The sequence below is a fragment of the Oncorhynchus nerka genome, linkage group LG15 (genome assembly GCF_034236695.1).
Source record: "Oncorhynchus nerka isolate Pitt River linkage group LG15, Oner_Uvic_2.0, whole genome shotgun sequence".
NCBI classification, from domain to species: domain Eukaryota; kingdom Metazoa; phylum Chordata; class Actinopteri; order Salmoniformes; family Salmonidae; genus Oncorhynchus; species Oncorhynchus nerka.
Window position 1 is genome coordinate 29081108 of NC_088410.1, and position 26947 is coordinate 29108054.

The window sequence follows — 26947 nt, forward strand, 5'->3', positions numbered from 1 at the left end:
CCTCCCTTCCACCCCATTTATCTCACTATATTGTTGTGACGCGTCAGATGACTCACTCTCGCTATCCTCCCCAGAAGAAAACTCCACCATCTCTACAACTTGTTCATCTTCAACTGATTTATCAATCTCTACCTTTCTCTTAGAATTAGACCATTCACCACCCCTTAAATTCTTTCTTTTACTCCTCGGTATTTTGAAAACATCCGCTTCCTTTTCCGTTATTTCAATCTCCTCTTGACCTCCAATTTCATTTTCCAGCACCACCTCAGCGACGGCAGTCACAATCTCACCTACTGTTTCCCCTCCCTCTTTGTTCTGATCTACCACAATTGCCCCCGTATCCACAATGCATTCCTCTCCTACTTTTCCAACCACATCTGCCCACCTTCTCTCTTCCCCTGCACCCTTAGCATGTTCATCCCTTCGCGGTGGTGCGTTAGTTGCATCAGCACTAGAGCTACTACCAGGCTCAGCGCGCTCATTCTCGGGACAACTACGCACCAAATGCCCCTCTCTTCCACAGCCAAAGCATTTCATTGATTCAGTAGATGCATAGAAGACATAATCAAATCCATCAATCTTAAAACTGAACGCTAAATTCAGTTAATCTCCGTCCTTTTTTTAAATCATATGCACTTGTCTCCTATGAGACACGACATGTTTCAACAACGGAGATTTGCTTCCAAAAAGAACCTTCTTTATTGTAGATACGATTTGACCATGGCGAGATAACTCTCACTCTAACACTTCATCTCTAACAAATGGTGGCACGTTAGAAAGTATAACTTTCTTCGCCGGATTCATAAGCGGAAATACCGGCGTCTGTGTCTCCCGCAACACAACACCCCTCTTAACTATCTTATTCACCTTTTCAATTGAATCTAAGAATATCACTACAGCGCTATTCATCCTTGAGGCTGATTTGATGCTATCATACCCAATGATAGCACCCACAGCCAAGCTACATTCTTCCACTGAACACCCGGCCGCAGCAGGAATCTTTACTCCATGCCTCCGACTAAGTTTTTCAAACTCTACACTTCCGCGAGTGGCCATTGCAACCAGCCCCACCCGCTGGTTGTGCCCTCGCGAAAAACCAACCTCAAAGATCCCACCACCCCTATACATGCTTAGTGATAGTTAAACAAGATACCCTTAAAACAACTAAACTAATCAATGTATATATATATACATACCAAAACCTAATAGAGTGAAAAGAAATTCAATTCGCTCTCACAATCACTCCTGCTTGATGACTCACTCCCAGAGAGACAGAGAGAGCGAGAGAGAGAGAGAGAGAGAGAGAGAGAGGGAACCCACTGACCATGCTTTGGATTATGGTCCTCTAATAGGACTGGATGTCATAAGGTGAATGCACCAATTTGTAAGTCGCTCTGGATAAGAGCGTCTGCTAAATGACTTAAATGTAAATGTAAATGACTGAAGCCTGGGGCTAAATTGAAATGTAAAACCAGGAGCAAAACCCTAATTCACCTCTTATCTGTGTGGCGGCTAGCTGCCCCTGTGTGCTGAGATTGGGGGCGTGGAGTTTTCTGAACTATAATTTGCTTTGTTCCAGAGGCATGCCCAGACGAGCTCACAATGATGGCGACTCGTGTTTAGAATGTGATGCATGAGAATGAACTCCAAGCTCTTCAGACCAACGCTCTATGTATGAGGAAGAAAGGTCTCTCTGAATTGCTTTGAATTCGTGTTTGGAATGTGAGCAATGACAATGAATCCAAAGCTTTCTCTGAATTACCGTGCAAATTCCATTAGGGACTCTATTTCTAAATCAAAGTCAGTATCCAATATATGGCATAAAAATATTGAAAACCACAACAGAAAAATATGAAAATGTTCCGATCTACTGGCTTGTTTGTCAGTTCCCTCCATGTCCACCTGCTGAGGTTAGACATACTGTAGTGACAGGGACTTTGATGACCACATGTTCTACGGTTGCCACCAACACTGCAACCTTATGTTATGGCTCATGTTATGTGGCCACTAGCACCAGATGCCAACACACACACACACACAGACCCACATCCTCCTGCTCTTATCACGGTTTCCCTGGTGATCACTCCTCTTCCTCCCACTCTCTCCCCGTCTCCTCCTCCTCCTATCGTCCACCTCTCCTCCCTGGCCCTGCCTGACCGTTCGTTATCTTAGTCAAGTCCTGCAGCTGAACAAGTTAGCTGTTCTCCATTGGGCCTTCGCTGTGCTCTCCTGCCTCATTTGCATATGCGCCAGTTAATTAGTGTGGGGGCGCAGGTGCGTGGTGATAATTATTATTAAACATGACAGTCACCTGTGACCGTGCTGCCCCCCTCTCTCTCTTCCTCCATTTTTACAGCCAAGATAAAGCAATATGATGTCATATCCTGGCCATTATAAGGATCTTTGAAGCATTGACATGGTTGTTTTCTTCTGACAGCTGCATTTATTTTACGGTATATTATTTTGAACAAGTCTACCACAGAGCGTAACGCCTGGTTAATTAATGCCAAGAGCAGACATCTCAGTCCAGCCTAAAAGGAAGACAGCGGATTAGGGAGAAGTCGTCCCTCTACACTGATCTTGGGTCAGTTTTGTATTTCCCTCCCTAATGGATCAGGATAGAATTTGGGGAGAGCAAACTCACCCTAGCTCTGTACCTAGGAGCAACTTCAGGTTACAGTAACTGTATGTCTGTCTACCTATCAGGACTGTCAGACGGTCATAATAAGCAGCTTGGTATTGGTATGTATTAGGATCCCCATTAGCTGTTGGGAAAGCAGCAGCTTCTCCACCTGGGGTCCACGCAGAACATCAAACATGACATAATACAGAACAGGTACATCACAAGGACAGCGCAATACACATTTAAAAATGGCACAGGTAGCCTACGCGGTTCAGTTGCTCTTGGCTTCACTATCAGATTCTGATCCACAGAGTCGACCAGAAGCGTCTTTCAGCACTGACAACTCCATTAAGGAAGTAGAAGAGAGGAGGGGGTGAGAGTCTGCTGGCAGCAATGTTAGCCCCTGACTACTGGCAGGCACACACACACACACACACACACACTGTACTGGTACCTGGCAGTCACCCACCACGGCAGTGAACCATGCTCCATTGGTTCACAGACAAACATAGAGTTGGGCTGCCCTCTGCAGGTGATAACCTCAAATTAACAGATGTCCTTTATCAAGTAATCTCGGGAAACACAGAACTAAAATGTGTCCATGAGGGATTATTGACATGGTAGCCTATTATCAAATAAAAGTGAAGTCTTACAGTCGATAAAGGTTCGTAAGACAATTCGTAAGGCAATGCAATCTAACAAATAATGACTATTTTCCACACGCTCAACATGTTAGGACTAATTCCAGTAGCCTACTTAAAACATTGTCACTACACCCATAACAGACCACATGACGTGGCAGTGATCCTTCGGTCCAGCACATGCAGTAGCCTCCAGCATAAAGAAATGAAGAACACTTGTGTTTCCTGCAACCATCGCGAATTAGCAGCATCTGGCTACATCAAAACAACTGGATCATATTCATGGGACAACATTGACCAACCTTAATGAACCCAGTAGCCTACAACAGGTGTTCTCGGCCAGGGGTACAGGACGTGAGAACACTCACGAGACCATAGGCTTCGGGGTCAAATGCACATTTGGGGGTACCTCAGGGATATTCTGAGCAGAGCCTAATTAAACTGGTGGTACCGCAACAGAAACAGGTTGGGAACCACTGGACTACAGTTTACATCTCAACGTCATACGCAAGAAGATGCGCTCATTGCGCTGTTGTTGTCATTGCGTAGCATGAATGGATGGACTGCCTTTGGCTTCTTGGCTTGTTGTGTTGTACATCAGCGCAGCGCCACCTCGAGGCGAAGGAAGAGAAGCGCTCGGGGACCAGGGCTGGGCAGGCATCAGGCTCCCTCACTGTATGTCACCGCACCGTGCATCAAAAGGTTTACAGGATACAAATCGGATGCTGAATACTCCGTACCTGACAAAGGGTGAGTGAGATGCACGTTTTATTACTCCGCCGTATCCGACCACACCCAGACAATGCATTTGCCCGCGACCTGCCTTAAAGAAAAGAAGGCCCGCGAAATGAACATTCTAGGCTATTTGTGTCGGAGGGTACCAGGCTATGTCGTCCATAACGGTACAGCCCAGACAGCACATCAAATTGGCCACCTAAACAACACGTGATGGGTTATTATTGTAAACCTTTCAAATGAACCTATATGTGTAATTCGGTGTTACGCGTTGCCCTAAATGACACTCGTAATACCACACATGTAAGCTATCGATTATGATAAAAATGTCATATAAGCTTTCAACCGCAAAAGGTTACCGACCAGACTGAAAAACTGCAGCATCAGTTGCCATTCATCGATCAATATGGTGTCTAGTACATCCAAAACAGCCTATGTTAATAAAACAAATAATGATTATTATTATTATTATTATTATTAAATGTAATAATAAGGAACTGAACGGTCTCTAACGCAGGGTTGGTTGTTTTTTATGCTCAGGCAGGGCCATCTACAGTAGCTTCCAGAGAGAAATGATGAGCTGTCATTTACGATATAGCTCTGTAATTGAGAGAAGGAGGGAGAAGGAGAACGAGAGAGAGAGAGAGAGAGAGACGGCAACGAAACCAATGCAAAAACGTCGGGTACAATTGCGAGACCGAGGCCGCATAGAGGGCTAACCAATCCAATTCCACAATGGGGAATCAGGACTGTCTGGTCGCATTCACATATGAATCATCTACGCTCATTCGGGGCCTAGATATGACAAGGTGCCTGATTAGATTACATCGCGCTAAATCACATTTTCACTGATGGGGCATCGTGAGTCAGCATGGCCTACCAGTACCATACCCCTTCAAGCATTGCCTATGGAGGCCTGTGTCACTGCAAACTGAACGGTAGGCTAGCTAGGCCATATAGTGGTAGTGTGTTTTTATGTAGGCTACCGTAGGCCTACACATATAGGAATTATGACCAAAAAATGAGCACCGGATGGTATGTTTCTTCTGAGCGGAAACGAGATGACTCTGTCAGTGTGTGTGGGTGTGTGTCCTTCTCTCTCTATCTGTGTACCTGCTGTGATCTCTGTGCCTGTCCTGAGTCATACTCATGTTATACAGTATCTTCACGTCTCTCAGGTTGGTCTGTCTGGTCTATCTAAGCCATCTGATCAACTATCCAACAGTGATGGTCGTTGTTTATATCCTGTACGGGTAGCCTGTATTCCAGCCTGCTGTGACACAACATATCCATCATCACTGAACGGCCACTCTCAGTTCAGTGACATTGGTTCAGTGCAACTTTGGTTTGGGGACCCGGTTCAGTGCAACTTTGGTTTGGGGACCCGGCAAAACACTCAGTAATTTAGCCGTTAAGCAGGATGTCAAACAGTCAGTGGCATATTATCTTGTTTCTTCTGGAATGGTTGCAATGTCGTCTATTCTAAGGCCTCATTGTTAGCAACGAGGTCCAGTCATACCAGCAGGTTAGTGTGCTGGGCATTTAGTTTAAAGAAACCTCTTTGCTGAGTTTAGGTGTGACAAAGTTGTTCACTTTATCCCTGTTTGTTTTTAGGTTCGTATCCATCCTCTCCATTCGACTTGGTCGAAAGTCGTTAGAATGTTGTGACAATAATACATTATAATAATAGGCCTACACTTGATTGGTAGAGAGCTTTTTATGTACAGACAAAAATGACAAAGCTCTTTACATTGTGAGCAGCCATATGAAATGATTTAATAAAAAGGGTAATGATTGTGTTCCCTCCATTTACAGTTGGCTGTTATGACTGGTTGTTCTAACTGATGCTGACCGTGGGCTCTATTCAATCTGTATTGCTGAAGTGTTACAGATTGCGTGATCTACATTTTAAAGGTCATTTCCTATTGATCCGGGATATGTAGCGGTCACCGTGACTGCAGTCTCTAACGCCGGGGAACGTGGCCTTTAAATTGAATTCACGCTGCACCGTTGAACTTCCGCAACACTGATTGAGTGGAGCCCCTTGTCTTCTTACACAGGGTGTCATAGGGGTTAAAGGTGAGCAGGTGTGGCAGTGGGCGTGGCAGAGATGAGTGTCTCTTCCTGGTTCCTTTTGAGTGGCGGGGGCATGAGGCACCGCCTCCCCTGGGAGATGATCTTTGTTGGCCGAGACGACTGTGAACTCATGTTACAGGTAAATCATATTTAGTTTTGTAGCGAGTCCAGAACGGAACTCGAACCCGGGTACTGGAGAACGCCAGCCCAACACTGTAGCCGTTATGCCTAAACTGTACTACCACTGCTAATGTTACGGAGGTGCGTCGATGAACCACTCTGGCATGATGAGTAACCTGAAGACGTGCGGTAGCTCCCAGAGATGATCTCTAGGCTTTAGTCTTGTCAAGAGACCTGGGTTCGAAATCTAGTGGGTCACACTGCTGCAGGTGACTGCAGAACCGAATGTAATCTATGTCATCTGGATTATAAAGAGATTAGCAGGATTGTATTGATTGACTGGATTATTGTGTCTTTAGTCCCGCAGTGTGGACAAACAGCATGCCGTTATCAACTATGAGCCAACCACGGACGAACATAAAGTCAAGGACCTGGGAAGCCTGAATGGGGTATGTAAGATTTTAATAAATATGAATATGAAACGATTCATGTGCTTCATAACCTGTTCTAAACTGCTAATAATGATTTTCCTTTCCTTCCAGACATTTGTGAATGATGTCAGAATACAGGAGCAGGTGTATATCACTTTGAAAATTGACGACAAGTTGAGGTTTGGATATGATATCCTGTCATGGTGCCATTTTGTCTTTGAAGCTTAGCCTACAGTAGTTCATTGAAATGTCATCAAATGGAATGACAGCGACAAAAAAAGGACTTCAAGACCAGAATACGGGTATATAAAACTGTACCGTAATCCCTCTTAATATACTGCCTGAAAAATGTTCAATATCTGTGCTATCTCCTGTGAAGAGCTAAGCCTGTGCTGTACAATCACCTTTCCTTAACCTGTCTCACATACCAACCTGTTCACTGTGGTGCGAGGAGAGCTCCATGTCCCCGAGGAAGCACTAAAGGTTGGTTGGACAGTAGGCTAAAGAAATAGCTAGTTCTCTTTCTGTGTTTCTTATCATCCTATCTCCTCGCCTTTTTCTCAACCATATTGGAGGAGAGGTTCCAAGGTCCCTCCCCTCTGACTTTCTTCTCCCATCCATTTTGAGAAGGAGGCGAGGAGAGAGGATGCGAGGACTCGAGGAAATATGAATTGAGAAAGAGCCCCAGTAAAATACGCTTACAAAGTACCATGAAAGGAAAAGCTCTGAAAAATACATTTTTTTCATACTACACTGGTTGATGCATGTTTAATGGAGATTATGTTCAGTCAAGAACGGCGGCAGTTTCTGCTGCATGTGGCAAAACCTCACTGCTTTTGTTCGAACGACAAAAAACATACTTTCTGAGGAACTTGGCGATACATTGTTCAGTTAGGCCTGTCTGAATCCTAACGTGAGTTCTACATGCATACATTACTCTGATTTTGCGTGAATCATGAACTGATGCCAATTGAGATTTGCACAACAACAACAAAAATTATATGCTTATAACCAAGACCGTGACTACTGTATAATTTCACTGATGCAAGGATCGATTGTCCCATGTATGTTGGTGCAAACATAGAAGAGCTCCTTATTAGACTTACCCATGTAATCATATCTCTAATGGTGTGAGCTCATCTCCTCTCTGTGTCCTGTGTCCTCGTCTATCAGCATGAGAAGTTTAATAGTCAGCTCCTGCTGCAGACGGTAAAGCCGCCAGAAGCTGCTCCGGTACCATCCAGACCTGCAGTAGAGGTCAAGGCTGCAGCCGAGGGTGGTTCCGAGGGTGGCTCCGACGGGGCGGTGGCAGTGGGTAGTAAACCCCCTGAGACCAGCAGAGAGGGGGCCGGGGACGACAAGCTGGCAGGTGAGAGGGTCTGCACTCTGCATGGACCTTGGAGGGTGACACAGGTGACAGGATTAGGTTAACAGAGATGACAGGACTAGATGACAGAGGTGACAGGATTTTGGCGATGCCACACACCCACACAGTCTGTGCTGTGACAACCGTGTGTCCTGTATTTTTAGTTTCCTACACTAGGCTGTCACCTTAATGTGATTCTAAAGTGCTCTGACTTGGAGACAAATTTGGAGGTCAAACTGTTCTGCCACAATATGTATTTTGGGGACTTGTGTGGGTACAAAGTGGTAGTTCGAGTTTGCAGAGGTCGTTGTTTGTTTCTCAGGGGACATTGCGGTAGACCAGTGGTTCTCAAACTTTTTATAGTCCCGTACCCCTTCAAACATTCAACCTCCAGCTGCGTACCCCCTCTAGCACCAGGGTCAGCGCACTCTCAAATGTTGTTTTTTACCATCATTCTAAGGCGCCTGCTACACACACACTATACGATACATTTATTAAACATAAGAATGAGTGTGAGTGGGAAATGATAAAGAGCTGTTATAGGACCAGGGCACAAACAATAATATAATAATCATCATTCATTTAGCTCTTTATTTAACCATCTTACATATAAAACCTTATTTGTTCATCAAAAATTGTGAATAACTCCACACAGGTTAATGAGAAGGGTGTGCTTGAAAGGATGCACATAACTCTGCAATGTTGGGTTGTATTGGACAGAGTCCCAGTCTTAAATAATTTTCAGTCTTTGCCTGTATTTAGTTTTCATGCTAGCGAGGGCCAAGAATCCATTCTCACATAGGTACGTGGTTGCAAAGGGCATCAGTGTCTTAACAGTGCAATTTGCCAAGGGTAGGATACTCTTGAGTGCAGCCCAATCCAGAAATCTGTCAGTGGCTTCTGATTAAATGTAATTTTTACTTGTTGCAATTTCGATGAGGCTCTCTTGTTCAGATATGGGTAAGTGGACTGGAGGCAGGGCATGAAAGGGATAACAAATCCAGTTGTTTGTGTCATCCGTTTCAGGATATTACCTGCGTAAATGCGCACCCAACTCACTCAGGTGCTTTTGCTATATCACATTTGACATTGTCCGTAAGTTTGAGTTCATTTGCACACAAAAAAATCATACAATGATGGAAAGACCTGTGTGTTGTCCTTGTTATTGCAGACAGAGAAGAGCTCCAACTTCTTAATCATAGCCTCAATTTTGTTCTGCACATTGAATATAGTTGCAGAGAGTCCCTGTAATCCTAGATTCAGATCATTCTGGTGAGAAAAAACATCACCCAGATAGGCCAGTCGTGTGAGAAACTCGTCATCATGCAAGCGGTCAGACAAGTGAAAATGATGGTCAGTAAAGAAAACTTTAAGCTCATCTTTCAATTCAAAGAAACGTGTCAATACTTTGCCCAGCGTACTTCTGTATGTTGTAAAAACGTTACATGGTCGCTGCCCATATCATTGCATAGTGCAGAAAATAGATGAGAGTTCAGGGGCCTTGCTTTAATAAAGTTAACCATTTTCACTGTAGTGTCCAAAACGTATTTCAAGCTGTCAGGCATTCCCTTGGCACCAAGAGCCTCTCGGTGGATGCTGCAGTGCACACAAGTGGCGTCGGGAGCAACTGCTTGCACGCTTCATTACCACTCCACTATGTCTCCCTGTTATGGCTTTCGTACCATCAGTACAGATACCAACACATCCTCAACACCAAAGTCCATTTGATGTCACAAAACTGTCCAGTACTTTTAAAATATCCTCTCATGTTGTCCTGGTTTCCAGTGGTTTGCAGAAGAGGATGTCTTCCTTAATTTACCCCCCATAAACGTAACGGACATATACCAGGAGCTATGCCAGGCCCGTCAGGTCTGTTGACTCATCCAGCTGTAATGCATAGAATTCACTGGCTTGTATGCAAAGCAGTAATTGTTTCAAAACATCTCTTGCCATGTCAGTGATGCATCGTGAAATAGTGTTGTTTGATGAAGTTATTGTCTGTATAGTTGTTTTGGGCCTTTTCCCCCAGCAACGTCCCTGCCATGTCTGTGGTAGCAGGAAGAATGAAGTCCTCCACAATAGTATGGGGCTCAATGTAGTTCTCATCATATTTGTGCCTCTTCGATGGTCCAACGTCCCTGTCTGTTGTTCGGTGCTTCCCCGGGTAAGGAGGCAGTAGCTCTTTGGCTGCATCAGATTCACAACTTGTTGTGTCCATGCTAGCTGGGATAACAACAAATGTATAATAACTGATGCTAGCATCTGATGTGCTTGTGGAAGCAGAACAACTTGTGTCGTCGACAGGTGCAGGTGTAGTACTGCTGGTAGTAGCAGTACTACCAGTAGAGCTGGTATGTGTCTCAATGGACGCCGGCCTAACTTTTTTTAACCATTTATCAATTTTCGAGCAAATGGAATGAGCAGCAGCTACGTTTGGCTACATACGGACCGTTAATGGAATTCCCGCGAGAGAGTAACGGTTAATGTGATTGGATGTTAATTATTTGACTAGGCTACCTGTATTTGACATTGTGTTGTTATTTCACTGAACGTTATTTTTGGCAGTGAAACGAGGCTACTCAGGCAAGAAAAAAAACTCACCCAAATGTATAGCCCTGTTGGAAAATATAAATGGACTGTTTGAAAATGTGAAGAATTATTTTTTTTAAATAAAAAAATATATATATTTTTTAAATGTATGTGAATCACATTTTTATTTGGCGTACCCCCGAAGGCAATGCGCGTGGAGATAACTGCGGTAGACAAACTAGGAGGTTAAACTTGTTCTGTCACAATAGTCTTTTGGAAGACTGTGAGGAAACACAATTTCAGTTCAAAACAAAATCTGTGTCTTTCTCACTGACCTTGGTGTCGTTTCTTTCCCAGGGGACATTGCAGTACTAAAAAGGGGCACCCCTCTGTATGGCCAGCCTTCCTGGTGGGGGGACGGGGACGCAGACGATGAGAACTCTGGGAAGCAGGATGGGACAACAACTGACAGGAAGCAGGAGAGATCTGAGTCAGGTAGATGCTGTCTAGCCTGGAATACAGACTGCAGTTAGCTGTGTTTCACTTTGTCTGTCTGTCTGCCTGTCTGTCTGTGTGCAAAAACCACCCTACCAGATAACAGTAGACTTTTGCCTTTCTGGTAGCATAAGACAGCAATTGAATCTCAAAGTCTAAGTCCTTGTATTACGCCATGTTGATATCTGCTTCAAACTACAGATTGTAAAGACCCCAAGGAGACAACAGCCGGGGCCCAGGAGAATGGCCTGTACACCTCAAGCCAGGAGCCCAGTTACTTCGAGATCCCCTCCTATACCAATGAACCCCCCTCCCAAGACACGGAAGGCGCCACCACCACTAACCCCGCCTCCGGCCCTGAAGCCGTCCCCCAGGGCCACGCCTCCTTCACCATCGAGTTTGACCTGCAGGCGTCCAATAAGGTGGCGGTTAAGGACCGGGTGGCAAAGGCAGTGCCGGATGTGAGGCCCCGGCCCCCAAAGAAAGGCGCGGGAGAGGAGCTGAGCGCCCTGCAAACGGCCATGGTGGCGGCGGAGGTGAAAGTAGCTGATTGGCTGGCCCAGAACGAGATCCCATTGGCCCGTACGGAGTCGGTTGACAGAGTGGTGGAGGACGACGGGGAGAGCGTGAAGAGTGATGTGCCGGTTCAGCTGAAGAGTCTTAAAGGTAAGACCAACCAACCAATCACCATAAGAATAGAATTGAGATTTTTCCGTCAGCAAGTCGTCTTGCTATTGCATTACATAGCACTACACAGTTATTACACTATGAGACAGTTTCCCAAACACAGATTAAGATTAGTCCTTGATTTGAAAGTATGCGCATCGAAAGCGCTTCATAGTCTAGGACTATGCTTAATCGGTGTCTGGGAAACCAACCCAATAGATTCATAGGATTATAACTGCACACACCAAACGTCCAACCCCCTTCTCTCTCGTTTCAGGTAGTAAACACGAGGACGGTACCCAGAGCGACTCAGAGAACGCAGCCGCGCTGGGCGAGCAACGCCGGGGCGGCCGACTAGAGGGGTCAGGGGTCAAGATACGAGAGGGGCGCGCCAACGTCCCAGAGGGACTCTTTGCCGAGGAAGATAGCCCAGCCCGACGACACAGGTCCTCAGCTTCCAAAATGGCACCCATCGGAGGAGAGTTAAGAGAGAGAGAGAGGACCAAGGATTCCGTTCCTTACCACCGCGACCAACACCAACCGATAGGACTTGGGGAGGGGTTTCAGAATCGCCGTGGAGACGACTATAGCGACCGGGGGACCTATACCATAGAGATAGAGAACGAAGATAACCAAGAGGAGGAGGCCAGGAGAATGATTGACAAGGTGCGGATGGTAAATAGGACTTTAATGAGCTTAAACTGTCATTTGAATCCTGTTTCATCTGAATAACTCTTTTACACAGTCATTAGTCCCACAATTGGTGTCTTTTTGTCAAGGGCATGGCCTCGTATTTACTGCAAGTGGTACTGTGCAAGTGCACTGATCCCATCTTTGTGTTGACCTCTCGATTGAATGTTTGGTTGAATATTTATTGAAGTCCACGTTCTGGCCCAGGTATTTGGTGTGGAGGACTACCAGACTCTGTCCAGGGTGGCGGGCTATCCTGACATCCAGAGAGAGAGACTGACCACTCAGAGGCCAGGCTCAGGAGACAGAGGCAAGCCTGGACGTATCGAACCAGAGGTAACAGCATTTCTGTCTGTCTACACAGAGACTCTCCATTGCAGAGGAGTGAAGGAGTTCAACTCCAAGTCAGACACTACTGTAGATTTGCTATTTTTATACTCCCAAGATGAAGACAGACTTCACACGTAAAGACAGCTTTCAGTTTGATGCCATTCCTCCTGGGGAAAAATACACGTTTTTATAAAGAAAGGATACATGCTCTCAAAAGTGCAGTTGGTTTGAAGTAGTCCTAAGCCTTTTACCTGTAAATAATAGATGTGTACATGCCACTGTGACACTCTGACTAGTAGAATTTGTCCTCGTCTTCCCCTGTGCTCTAGTCTCTCCCCTTTATGTTGGGGACTGAGTGTTGTTCAATTTCGGTTTCTCCCCTGTTTGTCCTCCAGTCTCTCCCAGAGGAGCTGGTTGTGGGCGGTCCCAGGTGGGTCTCCCAATGGGCTACTCTGGCAGCCAGCCACATCAGGACTGACCCTGAGGGCTCTGGAGCTGAGTCCCATGTCCACTACCACACCGAGGACAGAGGTGCTACTGCTGGGTTTAGACCTGTTCTGAAATTGAAGTGCTTTGCTGTTTTTCAGTTGTTTTTCATTTATTAGTCATACCACTTTTTTCAGTATAAAGTCAATAATAACTAGAATAAAGAAAAAGTGTTGGGTGTTGGGTATTTATATTGCCAATATATGAGAGTTAGTTAGACACAGTAGATATTATTGTGTAGAAATGATTATGATGTTTTATACCCTGTCTCTCTATAGCTGAGATCAGTGAGTCCAGTCACTCTGCCTCCATGGCCTCCACCAGCTATACAGAGCGCAAGAGGAGAACCCTGCCCCAGCTCCCCTCCACCGAGGAGGCAACCCCAGGGGGGAGAAGATCCCCTTGTCCAGCTCACCGCCCCTCCGATGTGGGGGAGAAACAGGACACTGAGCTCCAGGAGAAGGAGAACCAGGAGACAGGGAGAGGAGGGAGGACCAAGCCTGGTGGTGGATGTGGTGGGGGTAGCCAGGCTGGTAGTGTGGGTGGAAGCACCAGAGGAAGTCCGAAAAAAGGCTCTCCAGGGAAGAACCAAGATGCGGGAAGCCGGAAAGAAACTGTGTTGGCGAAACTGCCTCCTCGGCCAGGGAGTAGTGGGGGGAAGAGACTGGAGGAGGCACGGAGGAGGAAGAAGGAGATGGAGGAGAAGGCTAAAGACAGGGAGAGTGCTGGGAAGCCGCTTCTTAGACAAGAGAGCTTTACGGTGGAGAGACCCAGCACCAACGTCCCCCAGGAGCTCATCCCACGGATTGACACGCAAACTGGGGCACGAATACTGATAAAGGAGGGCAGGGAGGATGGTACCACCCGGCAGAAGGACTCAGAAGCGGTGGCTGCGTTTCTGGAGACAACGGTATCAGACCTGGGTGAACCAATTAGCCAGTCCATCGAGGGTTCTTTGTCACCCGAGTCGGATGTGGACACCACTAGCACCGTTAGCCAGGCAGCGGGCGTCGGAGGGCGGAAGGTGGTCCACCAGAAGAGACGTACCCTAACTGCCCAGCAGAAAGAGAGGGAGAAGACGGTGCTGTGTTCCTCCACCAAGGGGCCTACCAGAGCCAGAGATACCCAGGATAGGAAACCCAAATCCAGACCGTCTGGAGGACAAGGGACCCGCCAAGCTGGTCGTGCCTGGACCTCCCTGGACCTAACAGATGACGACGTCAACTCCAACTCCCTCCTCTCCGACTCCCAACCCTCCTTACAGGAGGTTAGCTCCCACAGTTCCCACGCCAGAACCCAGGCCGGAAGCACCAGAGTGGAGGCTAGCACCAAGGCTAGCCGGGCTAAAAACACCCAGGCATCCAGCACCGCCACAAACACCCTCAGTAAACCTACCACCACCTTGCCCAAGGTGCGGCCCACCCGGGCCTCGATACTCAGACGTGCCCGTTTGGGGGACTCCTCCGATACCGAACCAGCCGACATGGACCGGATGTCCGTAGCCTCCGAGGCTAGCACCGCTAGCTCCAGGTCTGCGGCTCCCGGACCAGGGTTCCGGAGAGGCCTGTCCCGCATTGAGGCCCTAGCCCAGCCCAGGAAGCCCAGGATGGGATCTCCGTCTGCCCAGAGTGACTCAGAGGCCACAGGGGGCCGTAGCCGGGGGATAGGGGCTCGTAGCATTGCTACCGACTACGCCGTCCGACAGGGACTCAGAGGAGTCAGCAACATGGGAGGGATAATACCCAGGGCCAGGGCTAACAGCGCCTCCAAACTACCTGACAAGTCTAAGGGCTACATCACCCCCACAGGTAACATACTGTACTGTCTGATACAGAAGTAGTGTTTCAGAGTGACTGTTCTCTAGTAACTTATCCACCGCAATGTTTGATTTGGTATCATGTTTGTGCTTTAGTCTTTGTAGGTTCTGTCATTATTCAGCATCTTTATGTACATTTATATGTATGAGTAAAATCTCTTCTCTATGGACAGTTGTGTGTATCTAGTAGTGGTGAAGCCCTCAATCACTACTACGTCTACTGACAAAACATCTTCCCTTGACTCCAGCTGGTGGGCGGTGGCGCCGGATGCCCATGGACTACGCCTCCACCTCGGAGGACGAGTTCGGCTCCAACCGCCACCCGTCCAAGCACGGCGGTCCCGCCCGGCAGTTTGCGTCACCGCGGCTGACCCAGCTGGGTGGCTCCGCCCCTGCCACGCCCAGTCCGGGGGGTATAGCGGCTCTGAGGCAGCAGTCAGCAGGCAGAGAACAGGAGGAGTACATGAAGGACTGGACCACTCACAGTGAAGAGATCGCCAGGTATGGAGGAGCAGTCTGTACTGTACATATACAGAGAAACTGTAGGGTCAATTCTAGAGGGGAGCAATCTCACTAGGCCTATACAATATAATAGGGTCAATTCTATAGGGGAGCAATCTCACTAGGCCTATACAATATAATATGGTCAATTCTATAGGGGAGCAATCTCACTAGGCCTATACAATATAATAGGGTCAATTCTATAGGGGAGCAATCTCACTAGGCCTATACAATATAATAGGGTCAATTCTATAGGGGAGCAATCTCACTAGGCCTATACAATATAATAGGGTCAATTCTATAGGGGAGCAATCTCACTAGGCCTATACAATATAATAGGGTCAATTCTATAGGGGAGCAAGTTACTTTGAGAACCAGTATAACCTCAAAAGTATCCATTTTGCAACATTCATTATTTCACTTAATGTACTATATACGCACAATATTACACAATAGAAGTAAAATCAAGGGTATTTAACTGATTCATTCCCTGTATGTTGACAGGATCAGTCAGGACCTAGCCAAAGACCTGGCCATGCTGGCCAGGGAGATCCATGACGTGGCCGGAGAGATCGACTCAGTCAGCCCAGCCGCTAGTGCTGCCACTGACCCAGGAGCCATGGTACTACACATCCCACGATGCAGTAATCCCACTTTATGTAGCTGTTGACATCAGTCATGATTTCCCCAAAAGTCTGAGCCACATGTACATATCAGGGCCCATATTCATAAAGTGTCTCAGAGTAGGAGTGCTGATCTAGGAATATGATCTAAATTCTAAAAACTGAGCCTAGATCAGTACTCCTTTCAGAAGCTATATAAATACGGGCCCTGACGCCTGCTCCTTGTGAATATAGTTTGTACTATTTTCTACATTGTAGAATAATAGTGAAGACATCAAAACTATGAAATATCACATATGGAATCATATAGTAACCAAAAAAAGTGTTAAACAAATAAAAATATATTTTAGATTCTTCAAAGATTCTTTCCCTTGACAGTTTTGCACACTCTTGGCATTCTCTCAACCAGCTTCACCAGGAATGCTTTTCCAACAGTCTTGAAGGAGTTCCACCATATGCTGAGCATTTGTTGGCTGCTTTTCCTTCACTCTGTGGTCCCAAACCATCTCAATTGGGTTGAGGTCGATGATTGTGGAGGCCAGGTCATCTGATGCAGCATTTCATCACTCTCCTTCTTGGTCAAATAGCCATTACACAGCCTGGAGGTGTGTTGGGTCATTGTCCTGTTGAAAAACAAATGATAGTCCCACTAAGTGCAAACCAGATGGGATGGCGTATCGCTGCAGAATGTTGTGGTAGCCATGTTGGTTAAGTGTGCCTTGAATTCTAAATAATTCACAGACAGTGTCACCAGCAAAGCACTCACACACCTCCTCCTCCATGCTTCATGGTGGGAACTACACATACAGAGATCATCCGTTCACCTACTCTGCGTCTCACAAAGACACACCTGTTGGAAACAAAAATCTCAAATTTGGACTCATCAGACCAAAGGACTGATTTCCACCGGTCCATTGCTCGTGTTTCGTGGCCCAAGCAAGTCTTTTCTTATTATTGGTGTCCTTTAGTAGTGGTTTCTTTGCAGCAATTCGACCATGAAGGCCTGATTCACGCAGTCTCCTCTGAACAGTTGATGTTGAGATGTGTCTGTTACTTGCCCTCTCTGAAGCATTTATTTGGGCTGCAATCTGAGGTGCAGTTAACTCTAATGAACTTATCCTCTGCAGCAGAGGTAACTATAGGTTTTCCTTTCCTGTGGCGGTCCTCATGAGAGCCAGTTTCATCATAGCGCTTGATGGTTTTTGCAACTACACTTGAAGAAACTTTCAAAGTCCTTGAAATTTTCCACATTAACTGACCTTCATGTCTTCAAGTAATGATGGACTGCCGTTTCTCTTTGCTTATTTGAGCTGTTCTTGCCATAATATGGACTTGGTCTTTTACCAAATAGGGCTATCTTCTGTATACCACCCCTACCTTGTCACAACACAACGGATCAAATGCATTTAGAAGGAAAGAAATTCCACAAATGAACTTTTAACTAGGCACAAATGATTTCCAGGTTAGTACCTCATGAAGCTGGTTGAGAGAATGCCAAGCGTGTGTAATGAACACGATGGGAGACAGAGAGCTGGTTTCAAGCACTGGGCGCAGCAGGTGTTTATTGTAAAGAACCACAGGAGGGGGCAGGTAGCTGGGTCCAGGGACAGGCTGAAGGTCATACACAGTACAGGCAGGGAAAAGGCTAGTAAAGTAATCCGGGAGATCAGGCGATAGGTTACAATACAATAGGTTAAAATACAGGCATGGAATAGTCAAAAGGCGTCGTTATTGAGGCAGTCAATAACTATCATACACGGGAGGATTAACTAACAGGACCACCAGCGCTCCGAATAGAAGTGTGTCACAAAACAAACAATACCTCACGGTGATGGGGTGGAAAGAACTGAACTAAATAGTTTGTGATAATGACATACAGGTGTGTGAACAGGTGATCAGAATTCAGGTGATTGGGATCTGGAGAGTGAGCTGCGTTCAGGGGATCTACGTGTTTGAGAGTGTGAGTTGGAAGCAGACGTTACAGCGTGTGCAAAGCTGTCATCAAGGCAAATGGTAGCTACTTTGAAGAATCTCAAATAGATTTTTATTTGTTTAACACTTTTTTGGTTACTACATGATTCCATACGTGTTATTTCATAGTTTTGATGTCTTCACTATTATTCTACAATGTAGAAAAGAGTCAACATATGATGTAGATGTGTCCAACCTTTTGACTGGTACTGTATATATCAGAAAACAATTGACTTTGTATTGGGTGCTTTGCCCAGTTGGAGGAGCGAGTTTTTGACGATGGCTTGGATCTGGGGAGCGGCCCGTCAACAGAGAGCATTCTGGGTAATAACGTCCGCCCCGTGGAGCTCCGGCCACGCAACTCTAACAGACAGGGTCCCCGCGCCATACGCCGCCAGACCTGGAACAGAGAGGACGTGAGTTGTTGCCGCTTGAAATCCAAACTAAAAAAGTGAAAGTATTTGATTGTACTCTGGTTTAGCTTGGTTTCTAGTTTGTTTCAGCTTGTCTTTATCCAATGTGTGTTTATAATGACAATGGCAACATTACTAGTTTGAGATAAAAAAAAAAACGTTTGAAAAACAGTCGTTAGAGAGAGAGAGACAAAATACAGCCCATCAACCAAAAGGACTTGATGTCAGGGTGAATTGATCCTATCCCATCAGAAACCTACTGTATTATTGATGAAACAGTGTGTAACTTGAAAAGGTATTAATAAACCAATTAGGCACATTTTAGCAGTCTTGATATAACATTTTGAACTGAAATGCAATGAATCATTGGATCAGTCTAAAACTTTGCACATACACTGCTACCATCTAGCGGCCAAAATCTAAATTGGCCGCTAGATGGTAGCAGAATAGTGGTATCAAGAATATGCATATCCTTGCTTCAATGCCTGAGCTACAGGCAGTTAGATTTGGGTATGTCTTTTTAAGCTATTGTATATCTAATATCCTCATGGTTTTGTGACCGCATATAGCCTTGGTATCCCTGCCTGTCCTAGTTATTATGCTATTTTAGGTGTTTACTGAAACACCTCTTACATAAGACCTTCTCTTTTCCTTGTTTCCCCTCAGGCGGTGTTGGATAGTTTACTATTAGCATCTGTGACCCAGCTTTCTGCACGGATACGCCATTCTGTGGACAAAACAGCCGGCAAAATCAGGTAGGCATCACCTTTCATCACGATTCACTCAAAGAAAAGGAATGTGAAATAATGAATTCCCTGATTTTGATGATGAAGTGTTAGGAGTGCTTTATGAGTTGCAAGTGAACCCAAGCAGTGTGAAATAATAGGCTCGTTTTTGACTTTGAAGAAATTCTATTCTGAATACATGCAGCTACATGCTGTGCTTTGAACTGGATCAAATCCGGATAATGACAAGGATGAATCAGTAGTGTTGTATAAGATATGATGGCTTGTATCCTAGAAAATACTGTATCCTAATTTGGATACTATGAATGGCACTTCATAAAGGTTAAGATGACAACATGAAACATCCATCCTCACTTTTTAAACATCAGAAACCACTTTCATGTTCCCCCCTCAACCCATTTCACACAAATTATTTTTGAAAACTTCTCCAGGATATTATTCAAAGATAAGGACCGGAAATGGGACGAGATTGAGAATAAACTCCAAGCCGAGCATGACTCTCTACTCCTCAAGACTTCCAGCACGGTAAGGTGCCAGACCCCTACTGTCCTTACCTCACACCTTGTCTCTTGCTGTACCACCCAGCTGCTGTGAGAAATGACTGCAGAGGACCGGTGGAAATATTTTCAAGTTCAGGTTTCAAGGTGTATTAGTCGTAGGTAGCGTATACACATAGTATACACCGTCCAAACAAATGTGTACTCGCAGGTTCCTTCTGGACAGTGCAACCACAATAAAACATAATAAAAGATAATAATAGAAACATAAAGTTAATGGTTCAGTAGAATAGAATAAACATTTTAGCATAAGTATAATACAGGAAGGCACAATTTAGTCCAATATTTACACGTGTTTTTGGGGGAATGGGGGTTGGGGGCAAAGTGTTTAAGTTGTGCAGTATTTAGGGACAATAATAACATTATGGTAGAGGCAGTTGTGATGTGTGTGTAGCATGAATGTATATGTGTCTGTGTGGGTGTGTGAATGCTTGCGTCAGGAAGTGCATGTGTGCTACGGTGTGGAGAATCAGAGCAGGTGGTCAAGTCCAGTTCAAGTGTTCAGCAGTCTGATGGCTTGTAGATAGAAACTGTCTCTGAGCCTGTTGGTATCAGACCCCGTGCTCCGATAACGTCTGCCGGGAGTGAACAGCTCGTGGCTGGGGTCTGTGGAGTCCTTGATGATGCTGCGGGCCTTCCTCAGGCGCCGTTTTGAGTAGATGTCCTGGATAGGTGGGAGCACAGTCCCAGTGATGTACTGGGGTCATCTTCACCACCCGCTGGAGGGCCTTGCGGTCATAGACAGAGCAATTCCAGGCCATGACGCTCTCGGTGGTGCAAGAGAAGTGCCTGGTTAACATCTAAACACAAACCAGAGAGTGCTTATTTGGGGTGATGATGCAACAAAACTTTGGGACGGTAAATAATTGATGTCTTCTACCACCATCTGGGAAGCTCGGAGTAGTTTTAAAGGCCGTCGTTGGCTGATGGTGCTGTTGCATTAATCATGTCTGTTAAGCCTGACATACACCCAGATGTAGTAGGACGACCTAAACAGAAGGTGGTAAGGGGGTGCCCCCCGGTCTGCACAGTCACATTTGTTTAATTGAGATGTGAGTTGGCATCACTTTCTGAATCAAGATAATAAGTCACTTCCTCTCAATTCTGAAAGTATAAGTTATGATGTTTCTCCCTCCCTCCCTCCCTCCCTCCCTCCCTCCCTCCCTCCCTCTGTCTTTCTCTCTCTCTCTCCCTCCCTCCCTCCCTCTGTCTTTTCTCTCTCTCTCTCTCTCTCTCTCTCTCTCTCTCTCTCTCTCCCTCCCTCCCTCCTGTCTTTCTCTCTCCCTCTCCCTCTCTCCCTCCCTCTGTCTTTTCTCTCTCTCTCTCTCTCTCTCTCTCTCTCTCTCCCTCCCTCCCTCCCTCCCTCCCTCTGTCTTTCTCTCCCTCCTCCCTCCCTCCCTCCCTCCCTCCCTCCCTCCCTCCCTCCCTCCCTCCCTGTCTTTCTCTCTCTCTCCCTCCCTCCCTCCCTCTCCCTCCCTCCCTCCCTCCCTCCCTCCCTCCCTCTTTCTTTCTCTCCCTCCCTCCCTCCCTCCCTCCCTCCCTCTGTCTTTCTCTCCCTCCCTCCCTCCCTCCCTCCCTCCCTCCCTCCTGTCTTTCTCTCTCTCTCCCTCCCTCCCTCCCTCCCTCCCTCCCCCTCCCTCCCTCTTTCTTTCTCTCCCTCCCTCCCTCCCTCCCTCCTGTCTTTCTCTCTCCCTCTCCCTCTCTCCCTCCCTCCCTCTCTCTCTCTCTCTCTCTCTCTCTCTCTCTCTCTCTCTCTCTCCCTCCCTCCCTCCCTCCCTCCCTCCCTCTGTCTTTCTCTCCCTCCCTCTGTCTTTCTCTCTCTCCCTCCCTCCCTCTGTCTTTCTCTCTCTCTCTCCCTCCCTCTCTTGCCTCTCTCTCACTCTCTCACTCCCTGTCTTTCTCTCTCTCTTTGAGAGTATAACATAAAATTCGAAAACAGTATCAAACATCACATCAGAATCAAGTGCCACTCTCGGGTGAGAGGCGATAATATGTCCGTTCTGGGATTTGAACCGACAACCTTTCAGTCCCACCTCCCTATATCAGCTATCCCTCACTGTTCTCCCGTATTAAAAAGTGTCTCAGAGTAGGAGTGCTGATCTAGGATCAGGTCCCTCATGTTAATATCATTTTATTAATTATGATCTAAAAGCCTAAACTGATCCTAAATCAGAACTTCTATTCAAGCTGGAGGAGAGGAGCAGTTTGATTAGTCAAAGGACTTGACTTATAGTCTGTTGTCGTGGGCGGTCCAAAAAACACTGCCTTGCTCAGGAACAAGGTTGTAAATTCAGACTGAACACAGTGACTGGCCTTAGGCTACCTCTCAGTGATGTGTCTGTTCACTAGAGTCCAAATGGAGAGGATGACTATGCCACGTTTTAATTGCTTCAACTTTTCCCAGTAGAAAGGAGGAAGGGAACAAGGGTCAATCTGATGTTGTTGTTGTATAAGGAAGGTAACAGGTGAGGACATCAATGTCTTATCGTGAACGGTATCCCTTCTTCAATTCCCTAAACAATTTTAGTGTGTTTTGTTGACCTTTTTGTTTGATGTGTGGTTGTTTACCAGGAGATCACCACCATCCTCCAGGATCTGAAGAGAGTGGAGAGACAGTTACTAGGTATGAGTCCTGAGACAGTCATACATGATTTGATTTCAGATGTATATAGTACAAGTCATAGAGATATACAGTTAGCATCTGCACAGAGCATCTATATTCAAACTCATTTCATCATATCAATCATCACATTATTATATATAAATAAATCTTCCATTCTCTGATTGATTGATTGTTTGCTTGATTGACTGATTGACAGACCTCCTCTTTGACTGACTGATTAACAGACCTTCTCCTCTTTGATTGATTGACAGAACTCCTCTTTGATTGACTGATTGCCAGACCTTCTCCTCTTTGATTGACTGATTGTCAGACCTTTTCCTATTTGATTGACTGATTGCCAGACCTTTTCCTATTTGATTGACTGATTGCCAGACCTTTTCCTATTTGTTTGACTGATTGCCAGACCTTTTCCTATTTGATTGACTGATTGCCAGACCTTTTCCTATTTGATTGACTGATTGACAGACCTTCTCCTCTTTGACTGACTGATTGGCAGACCTCTTTGACTGACTGATCGACAGACCTCTTTGATTGACTGATTGACAGACCTTCACCTCTGACTGACTGATTGACATTCCTTCTCCTCTTTGATTGACTGATTGACCGTCCTTCTCCTCTTTGACTGACTGATTGACAGACCTTCTCCTCTTTGACTGACTGATTGACAGACCTTCTCCTCTTTGACTGACTGATTGACAGACCTTCTCCTCTTTGATTGACTGATAGACAGACCTCCTCTTTCATTGACTTAGACCTTCTCCTTCTCCTCTTTGCTCCACAGTGATTGATGTGATGGTGGATCCGGACGGCACCCTGGATGACCTGACCAGTCTGGGACTGACCAGCCCTCTGACCGACCTGCAGAGGGTCAGTCCTGGGGCAGCGGGGCCCTCCGCTGCCAGTCACCCCCCTGGAGGTAGTAATGGAGAAGGCCCTTCTAGCAGCACCCTGTCGGCCCCCAGTGGTGGACCCTCCTCGGGGGCCTCATGCACCTCTACCCAGGTGGCAGAGAGAGACCTGGGACTCCATGTGGATAATAATCTGCCCTCTAGTGGTGGAGAACAGAACTGTGTGGTTCATAAATGAGGAGGATCCTGGATCTAGACCACACTACTAAAGTACAACTACCTAAACACTTGCTTGGAGGGGCCCTGATTGAGGCTCACTACTAGGGAGGATGGTAAAAGACTTGGAGAGATGGGATTCCCACTGGGCACAGATGTCAATTCAATGTCTATTCCACATTGGTTCACCGTAATTCCATTGAAATGACGTGGAAACTACGTTGACTCAACTAGTGTACGCCCAGTGGGTTGATATTTCCTTCAATGTCTGGACAAACCTCCTGAACATCAGACCTGACCAAAAGAGAAGTAAATAAACACTTTTTAATCTTTGTCTCTGACATACCAATCCGTTTGTTCATATGAATAGAAGCCAACAGTGAGCTTGTTCTGTAGCTATAACATGTATATAGAAGGGTTGTGAAAGGAGTACGATATGTACTGTCAATACAATCTATGTACCAGCACATGTCCTACAGTCCGTTATCAACACTACTATATCAATATTCTTGAACACGTTTGAAAAGTATCAAGAGTTCTTTTGCATTATGGTCTGCTAACTGCACCTGCTTCTGGTTGATTGATTACTTTTCAGAAGACATTTGATATGATTCTGTTTGTGTTCGACAGTGTTGCCGACTGTGTAACACCGTGTAACTTTACACACTAAAAACAAGTGGTTCTATATAGTGGCAAATAAGGGTTCTTTGGCTTTTTGGTTCTTTAACCATACTCATAAGGTTCTAAATGGAACCTGTATGGTGCTATGAAGAACCTTTTCCGTTAAAAAAGGTTACATATAGAGCCAAAAAGGGTTCCGCTGTGGTTCCAACCATTTTGGGGGCTATATAGAACCCTTTTTTTTATGGAGAATGGTTCTGTAAAGAACCTTCTCAATCTCAAAGGTTGTTTAATTCAGATGTAATAGACATATTATATTGTTATAATTCCATTGTTTTTTTTATTGTTGAATCAGGTGTGCTAGCTCTGGAACAGTTGGGGGTTCCTGAGGAGAGAATTGATAACTACTTAGTCAACCGCTCTCAATTGACACAAGGCCATACGTGAGTTTGTCACTGGCTATAGTCACATATTGTATCGCATATAACAGCATAACCCAACAGATTAGAGCAACTGAAATTACACTCAACACTCATGGTTGGACAAAGCTGTTAGCAAACCACTCCCCAAAATATTCAAATGAGCCGCCGTCCCTACATTGCTAAAAGCAGAGAACCATTGAAAGGCTCAAAGGCTTATTTGGGTCAGTATGGTTCCACATAGAATCATCACCCTTCCCAAAGAACCCTTGAGGAACCCTCTTTTCTTAGTGTGCAGGCTACTATTTACAAGCGATGAAGTCACTGTTTTGACTGATAAGCTTGCATTTGACTGATGAGCTTGCATTTGACTGTTGCCTGATTGACAGTCTGCTTTGTGGTTACAACCCCTCTTTGGGGGCTATATAGAACCCAAATTACAACAAAAACTAAATGGACACCATGGTTCAGCATTGCAGAAAAGAACTCAGTGTCTTTCTGAAAATACTTTTCAGAATATCCCGCCATTATGCATAGCATAGCTCAGCAAATATTGTGAATATGACCATATAGCATTCTGTGTCTGTTAGCTGACTTGTAGCACTTGCAGCTTGCTGCGCTTGTTCTAATATTACGATTTTTCCACTAAAGAGAGGCCAATATTATTCTTTATTTATTCAGATGAAAAGACATAGGGTATGTATAGTGTTATGTATCCATTTAAATGTGTATAATATTTATAATTCTCCCATCCATGCCTTCCCGTGTGGAGTGATACAGTATCTCGTAAGAATGATGGATCAAAGATAGCTGTACCGTATGTTACTAATAACTAACTACTGTAGGCACGGTGGTAAAGTAGCTTCCTGAAAAATGTGTTCCCGAAAGTAGTCCCCATATCCAAGTGTATTACGTCACAAAGTGCCCATTGTCAAAACCATTGTTGATGAAACGATAAGATGGAAATAGCCTAGGTGCCACATGTCTGGCATGAGAATTGCGTAAGGAGTTGGAAAGATTGCAGAAGCAGACTGGCACGCGGGCTAGGAGGTGTAGCTAAGCTAACGTTTGTTGATTTGCACATGTTAAAACTGCGGTGATTCGCCACAGGGTGGTGTTAGTAAGGATACGTAACATCTGTTGACCAAAACAGGCCTGGGTGTACTCCTTGTGGATGCTGGGTTTCATTGGAACTTGTTTTTTTACTGAGAACTGGTTTTGATTATCCACTGTAGGCTGGTGAGGGGAGGACGGCTCATAATAATGACTGGAAGGAAGAGAATGGAATGGTATCAAACACAAGGAAACCATGTGTTTGACGTGTCAATACCATTCCATTAATTCCATTCCAGCCATTACTATGAGCCTGTCCTCCCCAATTAAGGCACCACCAGCCATCTGTGATTGTGTCATGGAATACACACTAGTGTTCTGGTTAACGGACTTGAAGAACCCTTATGAAGCGAAGAGATCTGAGTAAAAACCAGCATAGAAAGGGATAGTCGGGAGACCAGGATCATGTTGTCGGGAGAAAACGTTTTGAAATGGAGTTAAGCGGGTAGGTAACCACTCATTTTCATTATCCGTTGCAAAACAGTTTGCTACAGTGTGCCCTACTGAACATGACCAAGTGCTGAGAGAAACCATGACATGGACCGGGAAGTAGCTCTATATACCCCATAGAGCTAGATAGAGGACACAACATTGTATCTGTCCCTTTATGGCGTCTGTGAGAGCATACAGCACCATTGAGGCCATCTCCATTTTGAAGTGGTTACTTTTCTTATTCTACTACTATGAGTTGGTAAACAAACTGAAAGGGTGCACACTGCCACCTGGAGTGTGTTGTTTGAACAGGTATAAATCCAAGGTTTATGATTTACTGCCACCTGCAGTTATGGAATGTTTGTTCACAAGTGTAATTCATTGGCTGATCCCTCCTGATGAGCTGGTTTGAATGATGTGATCCTTTCTTAACCCATAAGAAGTCCCACCCAGTTCTACTTCAAAATGGTGTAAGTCCTCAATGGTGCTGCCCATGCTAAAATGGCTTTTAGACACTAGAGTCCTCTATCTACCTCTATGATATACCCATACTGTATCTGGATGTCCTGCCTCATACCAATGTTTACACATGAATGTAACCTGATCGTAAATGTTGACGTTTCTCAGCCAAAACAGCTTGATTATTAATAAAGAAAATAGCATTTTGTGTCTTATTAGTAAGGTCTTTATTGTCTTTATGTCATTTCAAACCTTTTCCATGTTTCTGCTTGTATATTTTGTACGGATAGGTTTTCTAATTGTCATGATTTATTTCCTATCTTTGTAAGATAATGGTTACATCATTTTTTTGTTTGTCTACTTTCCACTGGTTTTAATAAAATGCATGATTATCATTGACA

At 45.4% G+C, this 26947-nt stretch overlaps 1 protein-coding gene across 1 annotated transcript; it reads left to right on the forward strand.

Moving 5' to 3' along the window:
• The first annotated feature begins 5751 nt into the window (after positions 1–5751).
• On the forward strand, positions 5752–26947 carry LOC115143538 (centrosomal protein of 170 kDa-like). The gene is made up of 18 exons (XM_065001478.1): positions 5752–6214; positions 6555–6644; positions 6738–6816; positions 7051–7109; positions 7800–7995; positions 10879–11016; positions 11218–11682; positions 11960–12348; positions 12580–12708; positions 13098–13233; positions 13467–14996; positions 15253–15505; positions 16010–16127; positions 18357–18515; positions 19179–19267; positions 19690–19783; positions 22387–22438; positions 23220–26947. The coding sequence occupies exons 1-18, from the start codon at positions 6110–6112 to the stop codon at positions 23522–23524; spliced, it is 4386 nt and encodes a 1461-aa protein (XP_064857550.1). The 5' UTR covers positions 5752–6109; the 3' UTR covers positions 23525–26947.

What these genes read in the sequence shown, in the direction of transcription:
- LOC115143538 (XM_065001478.1), top strand. Translation starts at nt 6,110, where the DNA reads ATGAGTGTCTCTTCCTGGTTCCTTTTGAGTGGCGGGGGCATGAGGCAC. An exon ending in CCAGGAGAATGATTGACAAG is followed by an intron (nt 12,349 to 12,579) that starts GTGCGGATGGTA and finishes GTTCTGGCCCAG; the next exon opens with GTATTTGGTGTGGAGGACTA. An exon ending in CCACTGACCCAGGAGCCATG is followed by an intron (nt 16,128 to 18,356) that starts GTACTACACATC and finishes TGCTTTGCCCAG; the next exon opens with TTGGAGGAGCGAGTTTTTGA.